We start from the raw sequence: 18,028 nt of genomic DNA, 5'->3' as shown, positions 1-18,028 counted from the left end.
TCAAAGCTCTGAGCACTGTCCAATTCCAGACCCTGAGAGGCAGGAAGTAAAACTCAGTAATGTTCCCATCTTCTTCCCAAACACTTGTTGGCTTTTAAGGAATACCCTTTACCCTGTAGGAAGGAATTCCTTCATTCAAATTCTGAAGTTCCCACTTTGTGTCAGGCACCCCTCTCTTTGAGGAGATCTCGTTCTAAAAGGAGAGGTAGAGCTATAAACAACAACCTCTAATAGAAGTGACACAACAGGGGTGTGTACAAAACACTAGAGAGAGGGAGAAGCAGGAGTCAGATTAGGGAAGACTTCATGGGCAGAGCTTTGAAGGATGTATAGGCATCTCTAGTTGGAAATAGGAATTAGGGGAAAGGGTATTCTGGGCATGTGCAGAGGCAAGGAATGGCATGACACAGTGAGGAAACGTTGGGCAGTACAGTACTGCTAGACCCCAAGTGGCATGGAGAGGAAGCAGGTACGGCAGGCTGGGCATGATTACGACGGCTGTACAGTCCAAGCTCAGGTGTGGTGGGTCCTGGGTAGTACTGGAAGATTGTAAGTAAAGAAATGATGGGACGATTCTGAGTTCAGAATGATTGTACTGGCAGGTGAGAACGGAGCCTGTGAGGAGGCAATGCTGCGGCCCAGGTGAAAGGGACAGGCAGGCCTAAATTAGAGCATGGGCTTTGAGGATAGCTAGCAGGGGACAGATTAGAGAAGTACTTCAGAGGTAGAGAAGACAGTGGGAAGGAGGTCCCAGCAATCACACTGTGTGCCACCTACCCCCAGTGGGCCAGGATCAAGCTTAGTGTTGCCCCAGCTCAGCCAGGCTTTCCACATCAAAGCTGGAGCAGTGACAGCATCACCCTCTAATCTTTCTGACCTTTTCACCCTTGGTTCAGATAAGCTCAAGTTGTAGATGAGATGGGAAGTGACTGGGAGCTAGAGTTGCTCTCTCTGCCCTTTGCCTCGACCCTTCCCTTTGCCCAGAATAATCCTTTCCATATGGCCACATGGCTTTCATCTCACGCTGTCAGGTCTCTGCTCAGATCTCCCCTTCTCTATGGGGCTCTGACCACCGGGTGTTCATATCGTTTGCACTCTCAGTCCCCTCCCAACTCCCCTTTCTCAATTCTATTTATTCCTGATTTCCCAGAACAGTGTCCAGAACATAGTAGTACCCAATAATTATTCCTTCAATACTGAATGAAAATATTGAGCAACCCCTGCTCCTACCCAGTAAAGGGGAGACTCAACAGCCTGACATTCGAGTTCCTAACAGAGCACTACGGACCAAACCCACTCTTATGACCTCACGGCTCACTTCTACCAATGCTCATTTCCTGGGAAAACCTGCACTTTTCAGCATTTCCTGACATCTGACAATGCTCTCCTTGATTCACTTCTCCCTCCTTACTTCTCCCTGTCTTTTGGAGCTCATCTTCCATGTCCCTTCTCTCCAAAGGCTTTGCTGACCTCCCTGATGGGATGGGCCCATCTCTCCTTCAATCCCTAGGCATTCAGTATGTAGCTTTCTCCCCTGGCTTTTATCCTACTCTGCTTACAGTAGATCGATTCCAGTCTAGGGTCCTGGGCCCCAGGAGTTCATGATGGTAGTGATGGAGGTCCCTGAGCTCTTTTTATAATCTCAAAAAGCCAAAAACAAAACAAAACAAAACAAAAAAACTGACACATTTGCAAACCTTGCACATTTAGCAAGGATAAGGCTTAGCAGGTTAATGAATACATCAAGTCCTTGCTTTGGGTCAGAATTATATCAGTGAGGCAGCACTGGTTATCTCCAGCTGATAAGATGTTGTACCAGGCAGGGAAGTATGCTTTTGATTAGTTAAAGGGGTGGGGTGGGCTGGGGGAGAGGAACAAACTAATTATTGCTTAATACATGCAGTTGATTTAATTGACAAATCTTTTAAAACATGAGATCTTCAGGAAGGAAGAATATCCTGGCTATGAATACACCTGGCTGATATCATCTACTGACTTATAACCTCTTTGAGGATAGAGACTGAGTCTTATTCATTTTGGTGTCTCCAGGAATGAGCACAGTGCCTGGCAGATGGGGAGAAGGGCTTGGCAATTGTTGAAGAAAACTAAATCAAATAGGAAAGGCAGATTGGTCCCTGGCTCTATGGATTGAGAACTCTTTGCTCACCAGCTGGAAATGAAGAAATAGGCCATGAAAACCCACCGAAAGTCAGAGGTCTACTGCAGGGGACCACTTTATATTGTAGGCACCAAGCAAGGTAGGCTGTTGGGGAAGAGGAGGGGGCCATCCTGGTGGACTTCTCCCACCTGTGTCATAAGGTCCCCTTCCACTGGCCATGCACAGCTTCCCTGTCAGGGTGCCCCTGGAAGAGGCACCCACAAACTGTGGTGTCTCTTCACCCCATCCCAATTCCCCAGCTGCTTTGGAACTCATCGAATGTCATTTCCATATGAAACAGCAACTTGATTTTAATTACATTGCTATATATTGGCCTCAGTGCTGTGATTACAGCTCCCATCTTCTGTTCACTGGGAAGCCTATGAGTAGCCTGGAACTGGGGGAGGCACCCGGGGGAGCTACAGCTGGGAGGCCAGGAAGCACCCTGCTTACCAGGATAGTGGTGACAACCAGGGTGGTATTGAAGAGACTGTCGGATATGTTGGAGGCGTAGAGGCGGCTGTCCATGCTGAGGCCGTCCGCCACGTGCCACTGGCCAATCTGAGGAGACCAAGGAGAAAGGACTGGGAAGAAATGGAGGAAGGAGGAGTCTGGGGAGCTGGGCTGCTGAAATCGTGCCGTTTTCCAGGGCTGGAAGGAGCTGCCTCTGGTTGGACTGCACGTCAGCCATAGAAGCAGGGAGGGGTAAGGCCTATGGAGCAAAGAGGCTGACCTGGGGCAGGGGTACTGTCACATAGGGTTAGGGGGGCTTCAGGCAATGTGGGCAGACCTGTGAGAGGAAGGCAAGAAAGGGGTAAAGACTTAGGAGAGGTGGAAGAGAAAAATGGAAAAATAAATCAGGAATGGAATGGAGTTCAGGGCGTTCTCTCCCACAAAAGGGGATGGAACGCGTGGAATCACATTATCTTGAGTCAGGAATGAGCCACAAAGTTCTTCTGCTTTAGCCTGCCTTCATTCAGTCTGATTATCTAAATAAAAATCAGGATAGTATGCTAGAGAGGACTGGTATATATTATGCCCTTAATAAATGTTTGACTGGGTCAATGAATGCATAAACCAGAAGAAGGAAAAGACCCAGGTTCTAGTCCTGGTTGATTAGCTTACTAGCTGTGAGAACTCAGGTAAGTGACTTAAGTCTTTGTGAGTCTCAGTTTCTCTGTCTATAAATGGGGATGGTAATGTTTTCCCTGCCTTCTTCTCAGAGCCAACTGAGATCATGGATGTGCCACTTTGGGGTTACATTATTCAGCCAGACTCAGGAGCATGGATCTCAATTGCCTTAACCCCAGAAAAGTTACTGCACCTCTGTGAGCATGTTTCCTCATCTATAAAATGGGAATAACGAGAGAAACTTCATTAGGTGGTAGTGAGACTGTATTTGACCTGACATTCAATAAATGTTATTTTCCTTCCTCTTCCCCATTGTCTTAACTTCTAGGGGAAAAAAATAATTCTACAACTTAATTCCCCATTCTAGAAAATCACCTAAACCTAAACTCAACAGCATTAGGTTTTTAGATGGTTTGTTTTCCCAGTGGAACCCTTTTTATAAATGTGTGTGTGTGTGTGTGTGTGTGTGTGTGTGTGTGTGTGTGAGAGAGAGAGAGAGAGAGAGAGAGAGAGAGAGAGAGAGAGAGAGAGAGAGACCAATATATTTCTACTAGCTGGAGCCTCTGGCAAACCATTTCTGTTGCTGAGTGTTTGAGGTGGGCAGCCAAGGAAGACGGCTGACAGCTGGCTAGAAACCCAATGAAATACACACATTTCTGGGCATCAGCAGCAGCTTTCCTGAAAAACCCTCTTAAGTTCCATGGGTGCCATGTGGCTCTAGTCACCAGAGTTGGGCTCTGGGTCCCTCTTGTGGAAGCGCCAACATTAATAAAGACATGTCTCACCCTTGGCCCCCACCTCCACCCCATGGGGTCAGTGGGTTGAGGGTTATAGGGAGCCGGAACCATCTCCCTGATGTCATGGTCTGGAGCTTGAAGAGGGGAGGGCCAAGCTAGGACCACCTTGGGCCATCAGCTGGGACCTCTTGCAGGCCACCAGTTCCAGGCAGTTTCTATAGTGCTACTTTCATCTGCCAAAGAGGAAATGGCCAAAAACTCCTTTCCAAGCCTCTGTGAGGATGCCACCTGGAGAATGGTGGGCAGCTTTCCCCATCTCTGCAAGAGTCCTGTACATGCTCATGTTCTGATTTTAGTTTACAAACAGTATTTCACACATCCACAAAGGAAGCCCCATTTTTCAGATAAAGAAAATGACACCAAAATAAAAGAGCCCACCCAACTTTCCCAAGGTCACCTTGCCCATTGTTGAAAGGCTTGAGCTTTAACCCTTGTGCTCTTTGTCCCAGATGACTCTTCCTAAGGAAGCCTTCATGGCCATCCTGTCTGGCTCCTCCAATGTTCTACTGCATGTTTTTGTTTACATATCTCCCCACTAGCCTGTATGAGGCTGGCCTATTTATTCTTGCACCCAGCACCTTGTTGAGGGACTGGTACTTGGAAGAAGGGGGAAGTCATCATTTCACACTGGCAGATTGCTGCTGTCAGTGGGCCTGGGACAGAAGGCAGGTGAGCCTTTCTCTGGCTCTCTGGAGTGTCTATTGTCTCTCAAAGAGGTCAGCCAGGTCAGGTTATGGTTGAGCTTTCCCCATCTCCTCTCTCTTTGCAGGGGAAAGGGGTGGGGAGGATGAGGGATGAGCTGCTAGATTTTTCAACTGAAAGGGGAAAGGAGAACAATAGTTACTGGACACCTGTTGTGCTAGTTGTGCCTCAGTTCAATCATCTCTGAATTCTCCCATCAACCTTATAGAATTATGATGGGTTTTTTGTTGTTGTTGTTGTTGTTTTTAGTAATTTTTTTAAGCTTGGGAACTCAGTGTGATCTTTCATTGTCCTGCATCACGTGGTGCATTGCAATTGAGGTGTTAGAGGGAATTCTGTTTACTCAGAAGTTGTGGCCGTATATCTTTTTTTAATTTAATTTTTTAAAAAAATTTATATTGGGGAACAATATATTGGCCCATCAGCTCCAAGTCAAGTCATTGTCCTTTAATCTAGTTGTGGAGGGCGCAGCTCAGCTCCAAGTCCAGTCACCGTTTTCAGTCTTTGATTGCAGGGGGCGCAGCCCACCATCCCATGCGGGAATTGAACTGGCAACCTTATTGTTGAGAGTTCATGCTCTAACCAACTGAGCCACATGGCCCTTCAGCGACAGCTTGTTGTCTTCAACATAGTTATGGAGGGTACAGCTCACTGACCCATGTGGGAATCTAACTGGCAATCCTGTTGTTAAGAGCTTGGACTCTAACCAACTGAGCCATCCAGCTGCCCCAGTTATGGTGTTTTTATTTTATTTATGAGGCTCACAGAGGTTTAATGGTTTGCGTAAGGTCACCTAGTTAGTAGGTATGGCATGAGTTTGAACCCAGAGCTGTCTGACTCCTAAATCCAAGGTCTTTCCTATCTTTGTTGCTGTCTCTTGGGTGGGGACACACATGTGCCCCTCCATGGAAGCAAGCCTGGCTAACCAGAGAAAGGCCTGAAGGGGCCTCAGCCATCCAGCAGGATGAAATGATTGTCTACAAAGTCAGGTGAAATGACTGTCCTTTCAGAGGCTCAGTTTCCTTGTCTTCAAAATGGCAAGAATTGGCTCCCAATGGTCTCCTAAGGTGGGAAGAGCCAGATTTGGATAGAAGGCATAAAGAGCAATTGGGCTGGATGTCAGCATTTGGATATTTGGGATAGGATTGAACTTCTTAGGGCACCATCTATCACCCTAAATTTGTATTTCACACCAACAAGGCCAGCAAGACCTCAGCCGCATCCCAAACCACTTCCCACTTCACTGTTCTCAGGGGACTCAATCCTCACTAATTGCCTGCCGCAGCCCCACACTACATGTTTTTACCTGAGCCATGAGATAGCCTCCTACAGAAGCCAGGAATAAAAATGATTTACCCAGAGCCAGATCCAATAGCCTGAGCAATTCACCTCCCGCCCTAATACCTCTGGGGACATAGCAAAGAGACTAATTAGCCCCTAAGCTTCAACCAGGAAATGAATTTCCCACCCACCCTCCCATTAGCCCCCAAGAAATTAATAAACTCATCAGATCCAACAAAGTGGCTTGGCAGTTATCACCCAGTACAATCTAATTGCTGAAAGGCAGTAGGAGGGAAAGTGAGAGACAGAGCCAGTCACCCTGTGGTACAAGATAATTGCCCCACTCACTGGGCACTTACCATGCCACACACATGCCAGGGGTGGGCAGGAGATATGTCATCACTGACAATATGTGGCTCTGCCCCAGCCAAATTCCCTTGCTCCACCCTATTGACATCTACCCCCCAAACCTCCTGCAGGAACAGCTGTTTTATAAGCCACTTCTACACGCCCATATGTGTGGGCTTGATAATGCTTCAAGTGATGTCTTCCCTTGGCCCTTTCCCTGTACTTCCTGTCTCTCCCACTAGCTCTGCCTTTCCATCCTTGTCCCAGAGGCCCTAGGGATTGCAGTGAAGGGAGAAGAGGGTATGGATTTAGACACCACCACTGCTAGAATATATAGCACCTTAACGCAGACAAGAAAAAGGCTGATGTGGCCCTGTGGGTGCATGCAGAATACAGGCTGGATTTCAGCCTCTATTCGCCCTTTAGCATTGCACAATTTGTACCATGAATGTAATAGTCCCAGAATTTGACAGAAGGTATAAAGAGCAATTGGGCTGGATATCGCTTTTGGATATTTGGGATAGGGTTGAACTTCTTAGGGCTCTATTTATCACCCTTAACGTGCATTTCACACCAACAAGGCCAGCAAGATCTCAGCCCCATCGCAACCCACTTCCCAGGAGGACCTGGGTATGACCTGGTTTCTCTGCTTATGAGCTATTTGACCTTGGGTAAATTACTTAATCCCTCTGAGCTTCAGTTTCCCTCCATCTATAAAATGGGGGTTAAAATTGTAGTTATTACCTCAGAAGATTAAACAAGATGGTATACATGGAAAGTACTACTATGTAAGTACTTGTTAATTTAATTTTCAATGCCATTGTCTGATGCAGAAGATGGGATCTCTTCTGTGCCTCACAAAGGGCTTTGCACTGTAGACTTTAACTTATTAGACAGATTAGACCAGTGCCTCAAAACTTGGTTTCCGGATCAGCAGTATCAGTGTTAGAAATGCAAATTCTCAGATCCCATTCCAGAATGACTAAATCAGAAACTCTAGGAGTAGGGCTCAGCAACATGTGTTGTAGCAAGAACTCCAGAGGATCCTGATACATGATGGGTTAGAGCATAGCAGGAAGAGCAACTCTGACAACAAAACATGCTGACACAGAAAGGCAAGGGTATAGAGATTAACAGTGTTTAGGTGCCTACCTGTGGTGAGTCAGGAAATGTTTAAAAACTGGCTCTCCAAGAAAAAAGGCCCTGATTCACAGCATCTGCCAATTTCTATGGTGTAACACTCTCCTCTGTGGCTGATTTCAAGCTACCAACCTGATGTGACCAAACAGAGGTGGGGAATAAAGTGTCCAATGGGCTCTCACCACCTGGGCAATGTGGCTCCAGCACACCACTGGCACCAGCCCTGTTCACACAGGCTCTGTGCTGGAGTTTATGCACCCAAATCTCACTGCCAATCCTCTCAATTAGTAAGGAAAAACGAGGTCCGGTCAGTTCATCATTTACGCTAGTAACAGAGCTGGTAAGTAGAAAAAATAGGATTCAAAACAAGGCCTATGTGCTCCCTACTGGGATCACAATATTTAAAACAAGTGTATTCTCCTCACTACAGATTTCTTAGAATAAACTACTGATGATACCAGTGCTTAGTCAAATATAAAAATTTACGTAGGCGACGTCATCAAAATGGCGGCGTGAGGTGAGCCTCTGTAAAGCTCCCCTGGAATTTACAACTAATCGAACAACAATAACTCCACAAAGGACTCCCTGCACAGCAGACAGGCAAGAAGAAGAGGCCCACTACTACTGAATTCACCTAAAGGTGGGCGAATCGCGCTAGCGGGGGAGGAGGGAAGGGAAAAGTGCGGAGACGGAGCCGCATGGGCGCAGGACATAGACCTAGCTCAGTGCTCCGAGCTCGCTGCTTCCCGGAACTACCGCAGCTGTGGGAGAGGGAAGAACTCGGATTGCTAGGGCTCCGCATATGGCCCACAGGGCTGAGGGGGCAGCATATAACATGGCTAAACCCAACGCTCACAGCAGAGACCTCGGAGAAAAGACTGAGGGAAGAAGCCTGAAAACGATGGTTTACCCATCACTGCCGAGCAGAGAACGGAAGCCTTAGGCACTGAGTCTAGCTGGCCATTCACTACCCTCCCAGAGCTCACTCCGCCCCCACCTACCCTGAGCTAGAAGCGGAACAGTAGCAGTGTCAGATCAAAAGAACACAATATTTGCTGTTCTGAGAACTGTAACGCAGACACAGGTTCACAGCCCAACTAGTTCTGGCAAAGGGGAGGGAGCTGTGGAAGAAGGACCAGCTGTGGTGGTGGTCGCCACCATTGCTCTGCACCTCTCACAACTCACCCCGTCCCTGTCCCCACCTATCTGGGCGGATCCATGCAGGAGTAAACAGAACTGCTGAAACATACCGGCTCTGAATCTGGTGCAGGAAGAACTTTAGAACTTCAAAAGCTCTCTGCATACCCACACGGACACTGGGCCCTGTGACCAGCCGAACTATTAACAGAGGAGAAGTCTATCTCCCAGGGAATCCTCCCATTGTGTGAGAAGCCGGAATAGTGCAGGGAAAACATAGCACTACTGTGTGTGAGAGAAGAAAAGACTGCAGTCAGAGAGAAAATTAAACATTCTACCAACAATTACTGGAAAACAAAAGAAAGACATTTTCCTATCAACCTGTTGCAGAAGCCACTCCTGCAGATGTCTAGAAAGAGAAATAATAAATCAGTAATTGCCATGAATAACCAAGGCAACAAGACAGCTCAGAAAGAAAGTGAAAAATCTCTAGAAAAGGAACTTAAAGATATGGAAATATGTGACTTAATGACAGAGAATTCAAGATTGCAGTTCTGACAATACTCAACGAGATGCAAGAAAACACAGAAAGGCAGTTTAATGAACTCAGAAACACAATTAAAGAACAACATGAGCATTTTATGAAAGAGATTGAAATTTTAAAAAAGAACCAAATAGAATTTCTGGAGATTAAGAACTAAATAAAGGAAATTAAGAATGAAATACCAGCTTAGGTAGTAGAGTTGACCAGATGGAGGAAAGAATCAGTGACATCGAAGATAGAAACCTGGAAATGACACAGAGAGAAGAAGAAAGAGACTTGAGACTTAAAAGAAATGAAAGAACTCTACAAGAACTTTCGGACTCCGTCAGAAGAGCAATATAAGAATAATGGGCATACCACAAGGAGAAGAAAGAGAGAAGGGAACAGAGAATATATTCAAACAAATCGTCGATGAGAACTTCCAAAAAATGTAGATAGAACTGGATCCTCGAATCCCAGAAGCAAATAGACACCTAATTACCTCAATCCCAACAGGCCTTCTCCAAGGCACATTGTATTAAGCTGTCTAAAATCAATGACAAAGAAAGAATCCTCAAGGCAGCCACGGAAAAGAAGACGGTAACATACAAAGGAAAGCCCATTAGATTATCATCAGATTTTTCAGCAGAAACTCTACAAGCCAGGAGGGAGTGGAACCAAATATTCAAACTATTGAAAGAGAGAAACCATGAGCCAAGAATAATATATCCAGCAAAGATATCCTTTAGATATGAAGGAGGAATAAAGACCTTCCCAGACATACAAAAGCTGAGGGAATTTTTTGTTACTTGACCTGTACTACAAGAAATACTAAAGGAGGCTGTTCGACCACCATCAACAGGGACAATTTGTGGCAACCAACATAAAAAGGGGGAGAGTAAAGGCCTGACCCGGAATATGGGAATGGAGAAAGTAAGCGTGCTGAAGAAAATGGAATACTCTAAATATCAAACTTTCTTTTACATAAACTTAAGGGTAACCACTCAAAAAAAAATTCCAGGACTGAAATACATACTGAAATAAAAGAAGAAACAGAGGGAAACATCACAGGATACCACCACACAGAAATAATAGACAACAACAAAAAGGCAAAGAAACAAAGGGGACAAAGCCTTACCAGAAAACTAAAGATAGAATGATTGGAAATCCTCACATATCAATAATCACCCTAACTGTAAATGGACTGAACTCACCAATAAAAAGGCACAGAGTAGCAGATTGGACCAAAAAACTAAACCCAACCATATGCTGTCTCCAAGAGACACATCTCAGCTACAAGGACAAATATAGACTCAAAGTGAAAGGGTGGAAATTGACACCTCAAGCAAATGGTACCCAGAGAAAATCAGGTGTAGCCATAATGATATCAGATGAAACAGACTTCAAGGTGAAAAAGATAACAAGAGATAAAGATGGACATTTCATAATGGTGAAGGGGACTGTACAACAAGAAGACATAACAGTCATCAATATTTATGCCCCCAATCAGGGAGCACCGAAATACACCAAGCAACTACTAACAGAACTAAAGGGAGAAATTGACCAAAACACAATTATACTAGGGGACTTAAATACATCATTGACAGCTATGGATAGATCATCCAAACAGAAAATAAATAACGAAATGGTAGCCCTAAATGACACATTAGACATAATTGACATTTATAGAGCACTTCATCCTAAAACATCAGACTATACATTCTTTTCTGGTGTACACGGAACATTCTCAAGGATAGACCATATATTGGGACATAAAATCAGTCTCAACAAATTTAAGAAGATTGAAATCATACCATGCATGTTCTCTGATCACAAGGCTTTGAAATTGGATATCAACTGTAAAAAGAAAGCGGGAAAAAACACAAATACATGGAGATTAAACAACATACTTTTAAAGAAGGACTGGGTCAAAGAAGAAATTAGAGGAGAGATCAAAAGATACATAGAAACAAATGACAATGAAAATACATCCTACCAAAATTTCTGGGATGCAGCGAAAGCAATTTTAAGAGGGAAATTTATCTCATTACAGGCCTATCTCAAGAAACAAGAAAACTCCCAAATAAATAACCTCATGTTACACCTTAAAGAACTAGAAAAAGAAGAACAAGTAAAACCCAAGGTCAGCAGAAGAAAGGAAATAATAAAAATTAAAGCAGAAATAAATGAAATAGAGAACAAAAAGACAATAGAAAAAATTAATGTGACAAAGAGCTGGTTCTTTGAAAAGATTAACAAAAGTGACAAACCCTTGGCTAGACTTACTAAGATAAAAAGAGAGAAGACACTGATTAACAAAATCAGAAACGTAAAAGGGGAAGTTATCACGGACACCACAGAAATACAAAGGATCATCCAAGAATACTATGAAGGACTATATGCCACCAAATTCAACAACCTAGAAGAAATGGACAAGTTCTTAGAAACATATAGCCTTCCAAGGCTGAACCATGAAGAACTGGAAAATCTAAACAGACCGATCACCAGTAACGAAATTGAATCCGTCATCCAAAACCTTCCCAAAAGCAAAAGTCCGGGACCAGATGGCTTCACTAGTGAATTCTACCAAACCTTCAAAGAGGATCTAATACCAATTCTGCACAAACTCTTCCAAAAAATTGAAGAAGAGACAGTACTCCCTAACTCATTTTATGAGGCCAACATTACCCTGATACCAAAACCTGGTAAGGACAGCACAAAAAAAGAAAACTACAGACCAATATCTCTAATGAATACCGATGCAAAAATCCTAAATAAAATTCTAGCAAATCGAATACAACAATGCATTAAAAAGATTATTCATCACGACCAAGTGGGGTTCATCCCCGGGGCACAAGGATGGTTCAACATCCGCAAATCCATCAATGTGATACATCACATAAACAAAATAAAGGACAAAAATCATATGATTATATCAATTGATGCAGAAAAAGCATTTGACAAGATACAACATCCATTTATGATTAAAACTCTTAATAAAATGGGTACAGAAGGAAAATACCTTAACATAATAAAGGCCATATATGACAAGCCCTCTGCTAATCTCATAATTAATGGAGAAAAGCTGAAGCCCTTTGCTCTACGTTCAGGAACACGACAGGGATGTCCCCTATCACCTCTGCTTTTCAACATAGTGTTGGAAGTCCTTGCCAGAGCAATCAGGCAAGAGAAAGAAATAAAAGGAATCCAAATTGGGAATGAAGAAGTTAAATTATCACTCTTTGCAGATGACATAATGCTATATATAGAAAACCCTAAAGACTCCACCAAAAAGCTATTAGAAACAATCAACGAATACAGTAAAGTTGCCGGCTACAAAATCAACGCACAAAAGTCCATTACCTTCCTATATACTAACAATGAAATCTCAGAAAAAGAAATACAAAAAACAATTCCTTTTGCAATTGCAGCAAAAAGAATAAAATACCTAGGAATAAACTTAACCAAAGATGTGAAAGACCTATATGCTGAAAAGTATAAGACATTTTTGAAAGAAATTGAAGAAGACACAAAGAAATGGAAAGACATTCCGTGCTCATGGATTGGAAGAATCAACATAGTTAAAATGGCCATATTACCCAAAGCAATATACAGATTCAATGCAATCCCCATCAAAATCCCAATGGCATATTTTAAAGAAATAGAACAAAAAATCATCAGATTTGTTTGGAACCACAAAAGACCCCGAATAGCTAAAGCAATCTTAAGAAAAAAAAACTATAATGGAGGTATCACACTTCCTGACTTTGGCCTGTACTACAGGGCCACAATAATCAAAACAGCATGGTATTGGCAGAAAAACAGACACATAGACCAATGGAATAGAATTGAGAACCCAGAAATAAAACCACATAAATATGGACAGATAATTTTTGACAAAGAAGCTAAAAACATACAATGGAGCAAAGACAGCCTCTTCAATAAATGGTGCTGGGAGAATTGGATAGCCACATGCAAAAGAATGAAACTGGACTGCTATTTGTCACCATGTACCAAAGTTAATTCAAAATGGATCAAAGACTTAAGCATAAGAGCTGACACAATAAACTGCATAGAAGAAAACATAGGTACTAAACTTATGGACCTTGGGTTCAAAGAGCATTTTATGAACTTGACTCCAAAGGCAATGGAAGTAAAAGCTAAAATAAACGAATGGGACTATATGAAACTTAAAAGCTTCTGCACAGCAAAAGAAACCATTGACAAAATAAAGAGGCCACCAACTGAATGGGAGAAGATTTTTGCTAACAGTGCCTCCGATAAGGGGCTAGTATCCAGAATATACAAGGAACTCGTGCAACTCAACAACAAAAAAACAAACAACCCAATTGAAAAATGGGCAGAGGACTTGAAGAGACATTTCTCCAAAGAGGACATACAAATGGCAAATAAACATATGAAAAAATGCTCAACATCACTAATCATCAGAGAAATGCAAATCAAAACCACAATGAGATATCACCTCACCCCAGTCAGAATGGCTATCATCAACAAGACAAATAGTAACAAATGTTGGAGAGGTTGTGGAGAAAAAGGAACCCTCATACACTGTGGGTGGGAATGCAGACTGGTGCAGCCGCTATGGAAGGCAGTGTGGAGGTTCCTCAAAAAATTACGAATAGAATTGCCGTATGACCCAGCAATCCCTCTCCTGGGTATCTACCCAAAAAATCTGAAAACATTTAGAGAGAAAGACACGTGTGCTCCAATGTTCATTGCAGCTTTGTTTACGGTGGCCAAGACATGGAAACAACCAAAATGTCCTTCGATAGATGAATGGATAAAGAAGTTGTGGTACATATGCACAATGGAATACTATTCGGCAGTGAGAAAAGATGATATAGGAACATTTGTGACAACATGGATGGATCTTGAGAGAGTAATGCTGAGCGAAACAAGTCAGACAGAAAAAGCAGAGAACCATGTGATTTCACTGATATGTGGTATATAAACCAAAAACAACAAAAGAACAAGAGAAACAAATGAGAAACAGAAACTCATAGACACGGACAATAGTTTAGTGGTTGCCAGAGGGTAACGGGGGCGGGGGGTGGGGGGATGGGAGATGAGGGTAAGGGGGGTGGGGGGGGAGGTGAGGGTAAGGGGGATCGAATATATGGTGATGGAATAACTGACTCTGGGTGATGAACATACAATGGGATTTATAGATGATGTAATACAGAATTGTACACCTGAAATCTATGTAATTTTACTAACAATTGTCACCGCAATAAATTTAATTAAAAAAATAATTAAAAAAAAAAATAAAGCATGAGGAAGAGGATAGTGGGGTACAGTGGAAAAAGTTAAGCATCGGGAGTTCTAGTTTCTGTATCTGGCTCTGCTATCAACCAGCTCTGGTCTGAGTCCCACATCAGACCCATCATGCTCCCATTCACCCAGGGATGCACAGCCATCCATTAAGCTATGGTCAGAATGTCACCCTGTGGGGAGGCCCTTCCCAACCCTCCTGTCTCACTTAAATACCCCATCACAGGAACTTAAGCGTAATGCCTTAGAACTGCCCCTTTGTAGCACTCATCACACTTGTAATCATATAGTTATTTAGGTAATTATTTGTTTCAAGCCCATCTCCTCCACTGGACAATACATTCCACAAGTGGTAAGATTCTGTCTTGTTCCGCATCATATACCCAATGCCTAGAACAGCATCGGTGCTTAGTCATATTTAGTGATTACATTAATGCATTCTCCTTATGGAGCACCCATTATAGGCCAGGCACTGTACTGGGTGGCTCCAGCTCTCAGTACAGTGCCTGGCCTGCAATAGGTGCTCCATAAATGTCTGCTGAATTGCATTATGAAATTCTTTTAGGCAAGTAACTTCTTTTTAGTCTTCAGCTAGCTTACCTATAAAAGAGGGTATAGTCTAGCCCCTTCCGGCTCAAACATGAATTCCTAAAAATGCAGGGTATATTTATAATGTGATATGGTTTTTCAAAGTGCCTTAGGGCAGAGACTGGGAGAGATAGGCCCGAGAGGGGCAACATCAGGAGGCCTCAGACAGGTGACTGTAGGGACAGGAAAGAGAGCACTGGAAGCATGGCTACCCAGACATGGAGATGAAGCAAGTGGTTTCTCGTGAGAGAGATTCGACAAGGGCTCTCTCCCACTTGCCACGAAACAGTTTTCTCTGAGTCTTATGGTTGATGTCTGGCATTCTTCCACTAGAGAACCTGGTTTTGGAGCTAAGACATTGTGCTTGGTTAATGTGGAAATAAATCTAAAAGTGTTAACACATTGTAGTCTTCTTAGTTGCACACAACCATTTACAAAGGCATGACAGTTTCAGTGCAAGGAAAGAGACTGTCTCCTACTCAGACCACACCGGAAATAGTGCATATTGCTCCAAGCCCCACTCTTTAAGTGGAGCATCAATAAACTAAAGTGTGTTCCAACAATACTGATCAGGAAGGTAGAGATTGAAATTACATTATAGAAGGAAAAAGTACAGGCAGTCATGGGAAGGATGGAAAAATGAGTGAACCTAAGAAACAGAACTAAGGACAAAAGGCAGATGCTTCAAAAAGAAAGAATTGTGCCCAATATAGATGGGAAAGCTTTCCAAGATGAAATATTCTGTCCCCATATGTAGTGAGGTCCCCAACACTGGAGGTATTTACAAACAGACTTTATTTCAGAGAAAGTAGTATTTGCAAGAATCCAAGCATTTGAGTTGAGCAGTGGTCTAGAGGGCCTTTATCATCCCTTTTGGCCCCAGGAGTGTAGGATCTAGATTCTACTTTGACATCAGGGGAACCAAGAGGAAGTCCAGGGCATCAAGGGCAGATGAGCTCCCTGGACATTGAAAGAAAACAAGAGAGGAGGGGTAGCGAATGCAGAGAGAAAATGCCACTTTTCAGCTATTGAAGAAAATGTCCGCTACTCATAACTTTGTTCATTCCTGGTCTTCTCTCCTGGCCGAATCTCATTACAGTTGATTCTCATCTTTCACAGTAGTTCTGGTCTACAAAGTTCCCACAAATACTGAATTAGGAAATACTGAACCATTTCTCCTAAGGGAAATGCAGGGTTACGTTTCTATGAGGACTCTGCTCACACTTTCGTGAACAAATCAATATATAACCTCATTGTCTGTGTTGCTGCTTACAGACACACCTTATTTAATCTATTTTGTTGATTCACTAATATTGAACAACAGCACTATAACTCATGCCTTGAATGCTGCTTTTCTAACATCTGTATTTTCTCTATAAGGCATATCACAGCTGTCTTGCACTTAGGAACAATAGACAGCACTTCAGCCTAAGCTTGGGGGTCATTTTAAACAGCAAAATCACCAAGAAAAAGCAAAAAAAAAAAAAGACATGACACTAAATAGACCATGAAAAAGACACTTCTTGGCAGTATGAGAGCTGAGAGAAGAAGGCAGAATGTCACCTTGCTCCACCTTGGCTGGGAACGCACCCTCTGCAGACTCAATTTTTTCACTGCTCTGCACATGTCTAAGAAAGTGCCATGAGTACTGATTTGGGGGTTATAAAAGAGATTTTAGTGAATAGACAAATTTTCAAGTATGGAACCCACAGATAATAAGGATCAATTGTACTCTGTGTTGAATGTTTGGCTTTGCAAAGATGTGCCCGGACTTCCATCCTGAATCCCCAACCTCTGGGATGTGAGGTGGAATTCGGTGTAGCCTTCACCACACCCCTTGCCAAAGAGAACAAACCTATGGTGGCTATTTCCAGGGATTCTAGTGACAGGTAAATACTATCTAGGGCAGGACTGCTGCCAGTTCACCCCAGTCAGCTCTGATTACATATGCCACCCCCAGTGGTGCTCTCAGGGATTTAATGGACTCTCCAACTAGCTCAGGGTTTCAGAAGTTAAATTTCCCTGAGTGAAGATGCTCATATCACCTCTGTTTTTTAACAGAAATACTGATTTCAATAATTTCTTTTACCTGTATCTCAACTTTCTGTTTTTTATATGTTTGGTCAAAAATCGCACAGACTCTCTTCTAAATATTTTGGGGGTTGATCAAACTGGTGGGGTGAGTTCACGGCAGAGTCTGTAAGTATAAAGACTCAGCTGCACACCTCTCTCACCTCCCAGAAGATATTTCGAATTAGCTGCTGAGGAGAAAATTTATCAGAGATCTCAGACATGCTGGAGATTTTTCATCATACAAGAAAATTACTGCCAATGAATGTGACACAGTCAGCAAGGACATACAGAGTGCCGGGCTTCAGTTGTTAAACTCGCCAGTAAAGGAGTATATTGGGAAAGCTGTTGTACTAATAACACAACTTTGAGCTTTGAGCAGCAGATGCCAATTAAATTAATGGTTCTGATGAAGCATCTGGGCTGAGGGAAGCTGGTCACTCACTGTCCTTTAGGGAACAGCAGAATGCTGGAGGGCCAGGCAAGATGTACAGCTGGGCTTTTGGGGATGGTCTGAGAATGGTCCATCACTGCCCTTAGATGGATGCCTGCTTGCAGGTGAGAGACAGTGTGTGGTTGAGCCTCACTGTCCTCAGGGAAAATGGGGAGTTTTTAGTTTTGGGGTCTCAGCCACTCTTGTCTGAGTCAGGCAAAGCCTAGATGGGCTTTAGACTTTCCAGGAGTAGCCATGACTTCTGGTTCTTGTCTTAACACCTGTCCAGAGCCATTGCAAAGTGCAACTGGTGACACTACCATGTTAGGGATGGAGGAAGAAGAGAGGCAGGGGAGGGAGAAGGCCGTAAGGAACCCGTCCTGAAGCAGGGAGGGGCTGGCTGAGAGAATTTATGTCCAGCAAGCAAG

General features: G+C 43.3%; 1 protein-coding gene across 22 annotated transcripts in view; it reads right to left on the bottom strand.

The window, feature by feature from the left end:
* The window catches only part of GRIK4 (glutamate ionotropic receptor kainate type subunit 4), a 635,671-nt gene that overhangs the window by 117,144 nt on the left and 500,499 nt on the right, over nucleotides 1-18,028 (bottom strand). For 21 of the 22 annotated variants that reach the window (XM_088800778.1, XM_088800776.1, XM_074321326.2 and 18 more), the window contains one exon: nucleotides 2,612-2,719. The exons of the other annotated variant lie outside the window; for it this stretch is intronic. In XM_088800778.1, the coding sequence (XP_088656904.1) occupies nucleotides 2,612-2,719 (108 nt within the window). The remainder of the gene's footprint in view (nucleotides 1-2,611; nucleotides 2,720-18,028) is intronic. 22 annotated transcript variants of the gene reach the window in all.

This window comes from Rhinolophus sinicus, chromosome 9 (genome assembly GCF_057876585.1).
Source record: "Rhinolophus sinicus isolate RSI-liver-muscle chromosome 9, RSI-T2T, whole genome shotgun sequence".
Classification (NCBI taxonomy): Eukaryota; Metazoa; Chordata; class Mammalia; order Chiroptera; family Rhinolophidae; genus Rhinolophus; species Rhinolophus sinicus.
The sequence above is the reverse complement of the archived record's forward strand: the minus strand, read 5'-3'. Positions and strand labels throughout refer to the sequence as shown.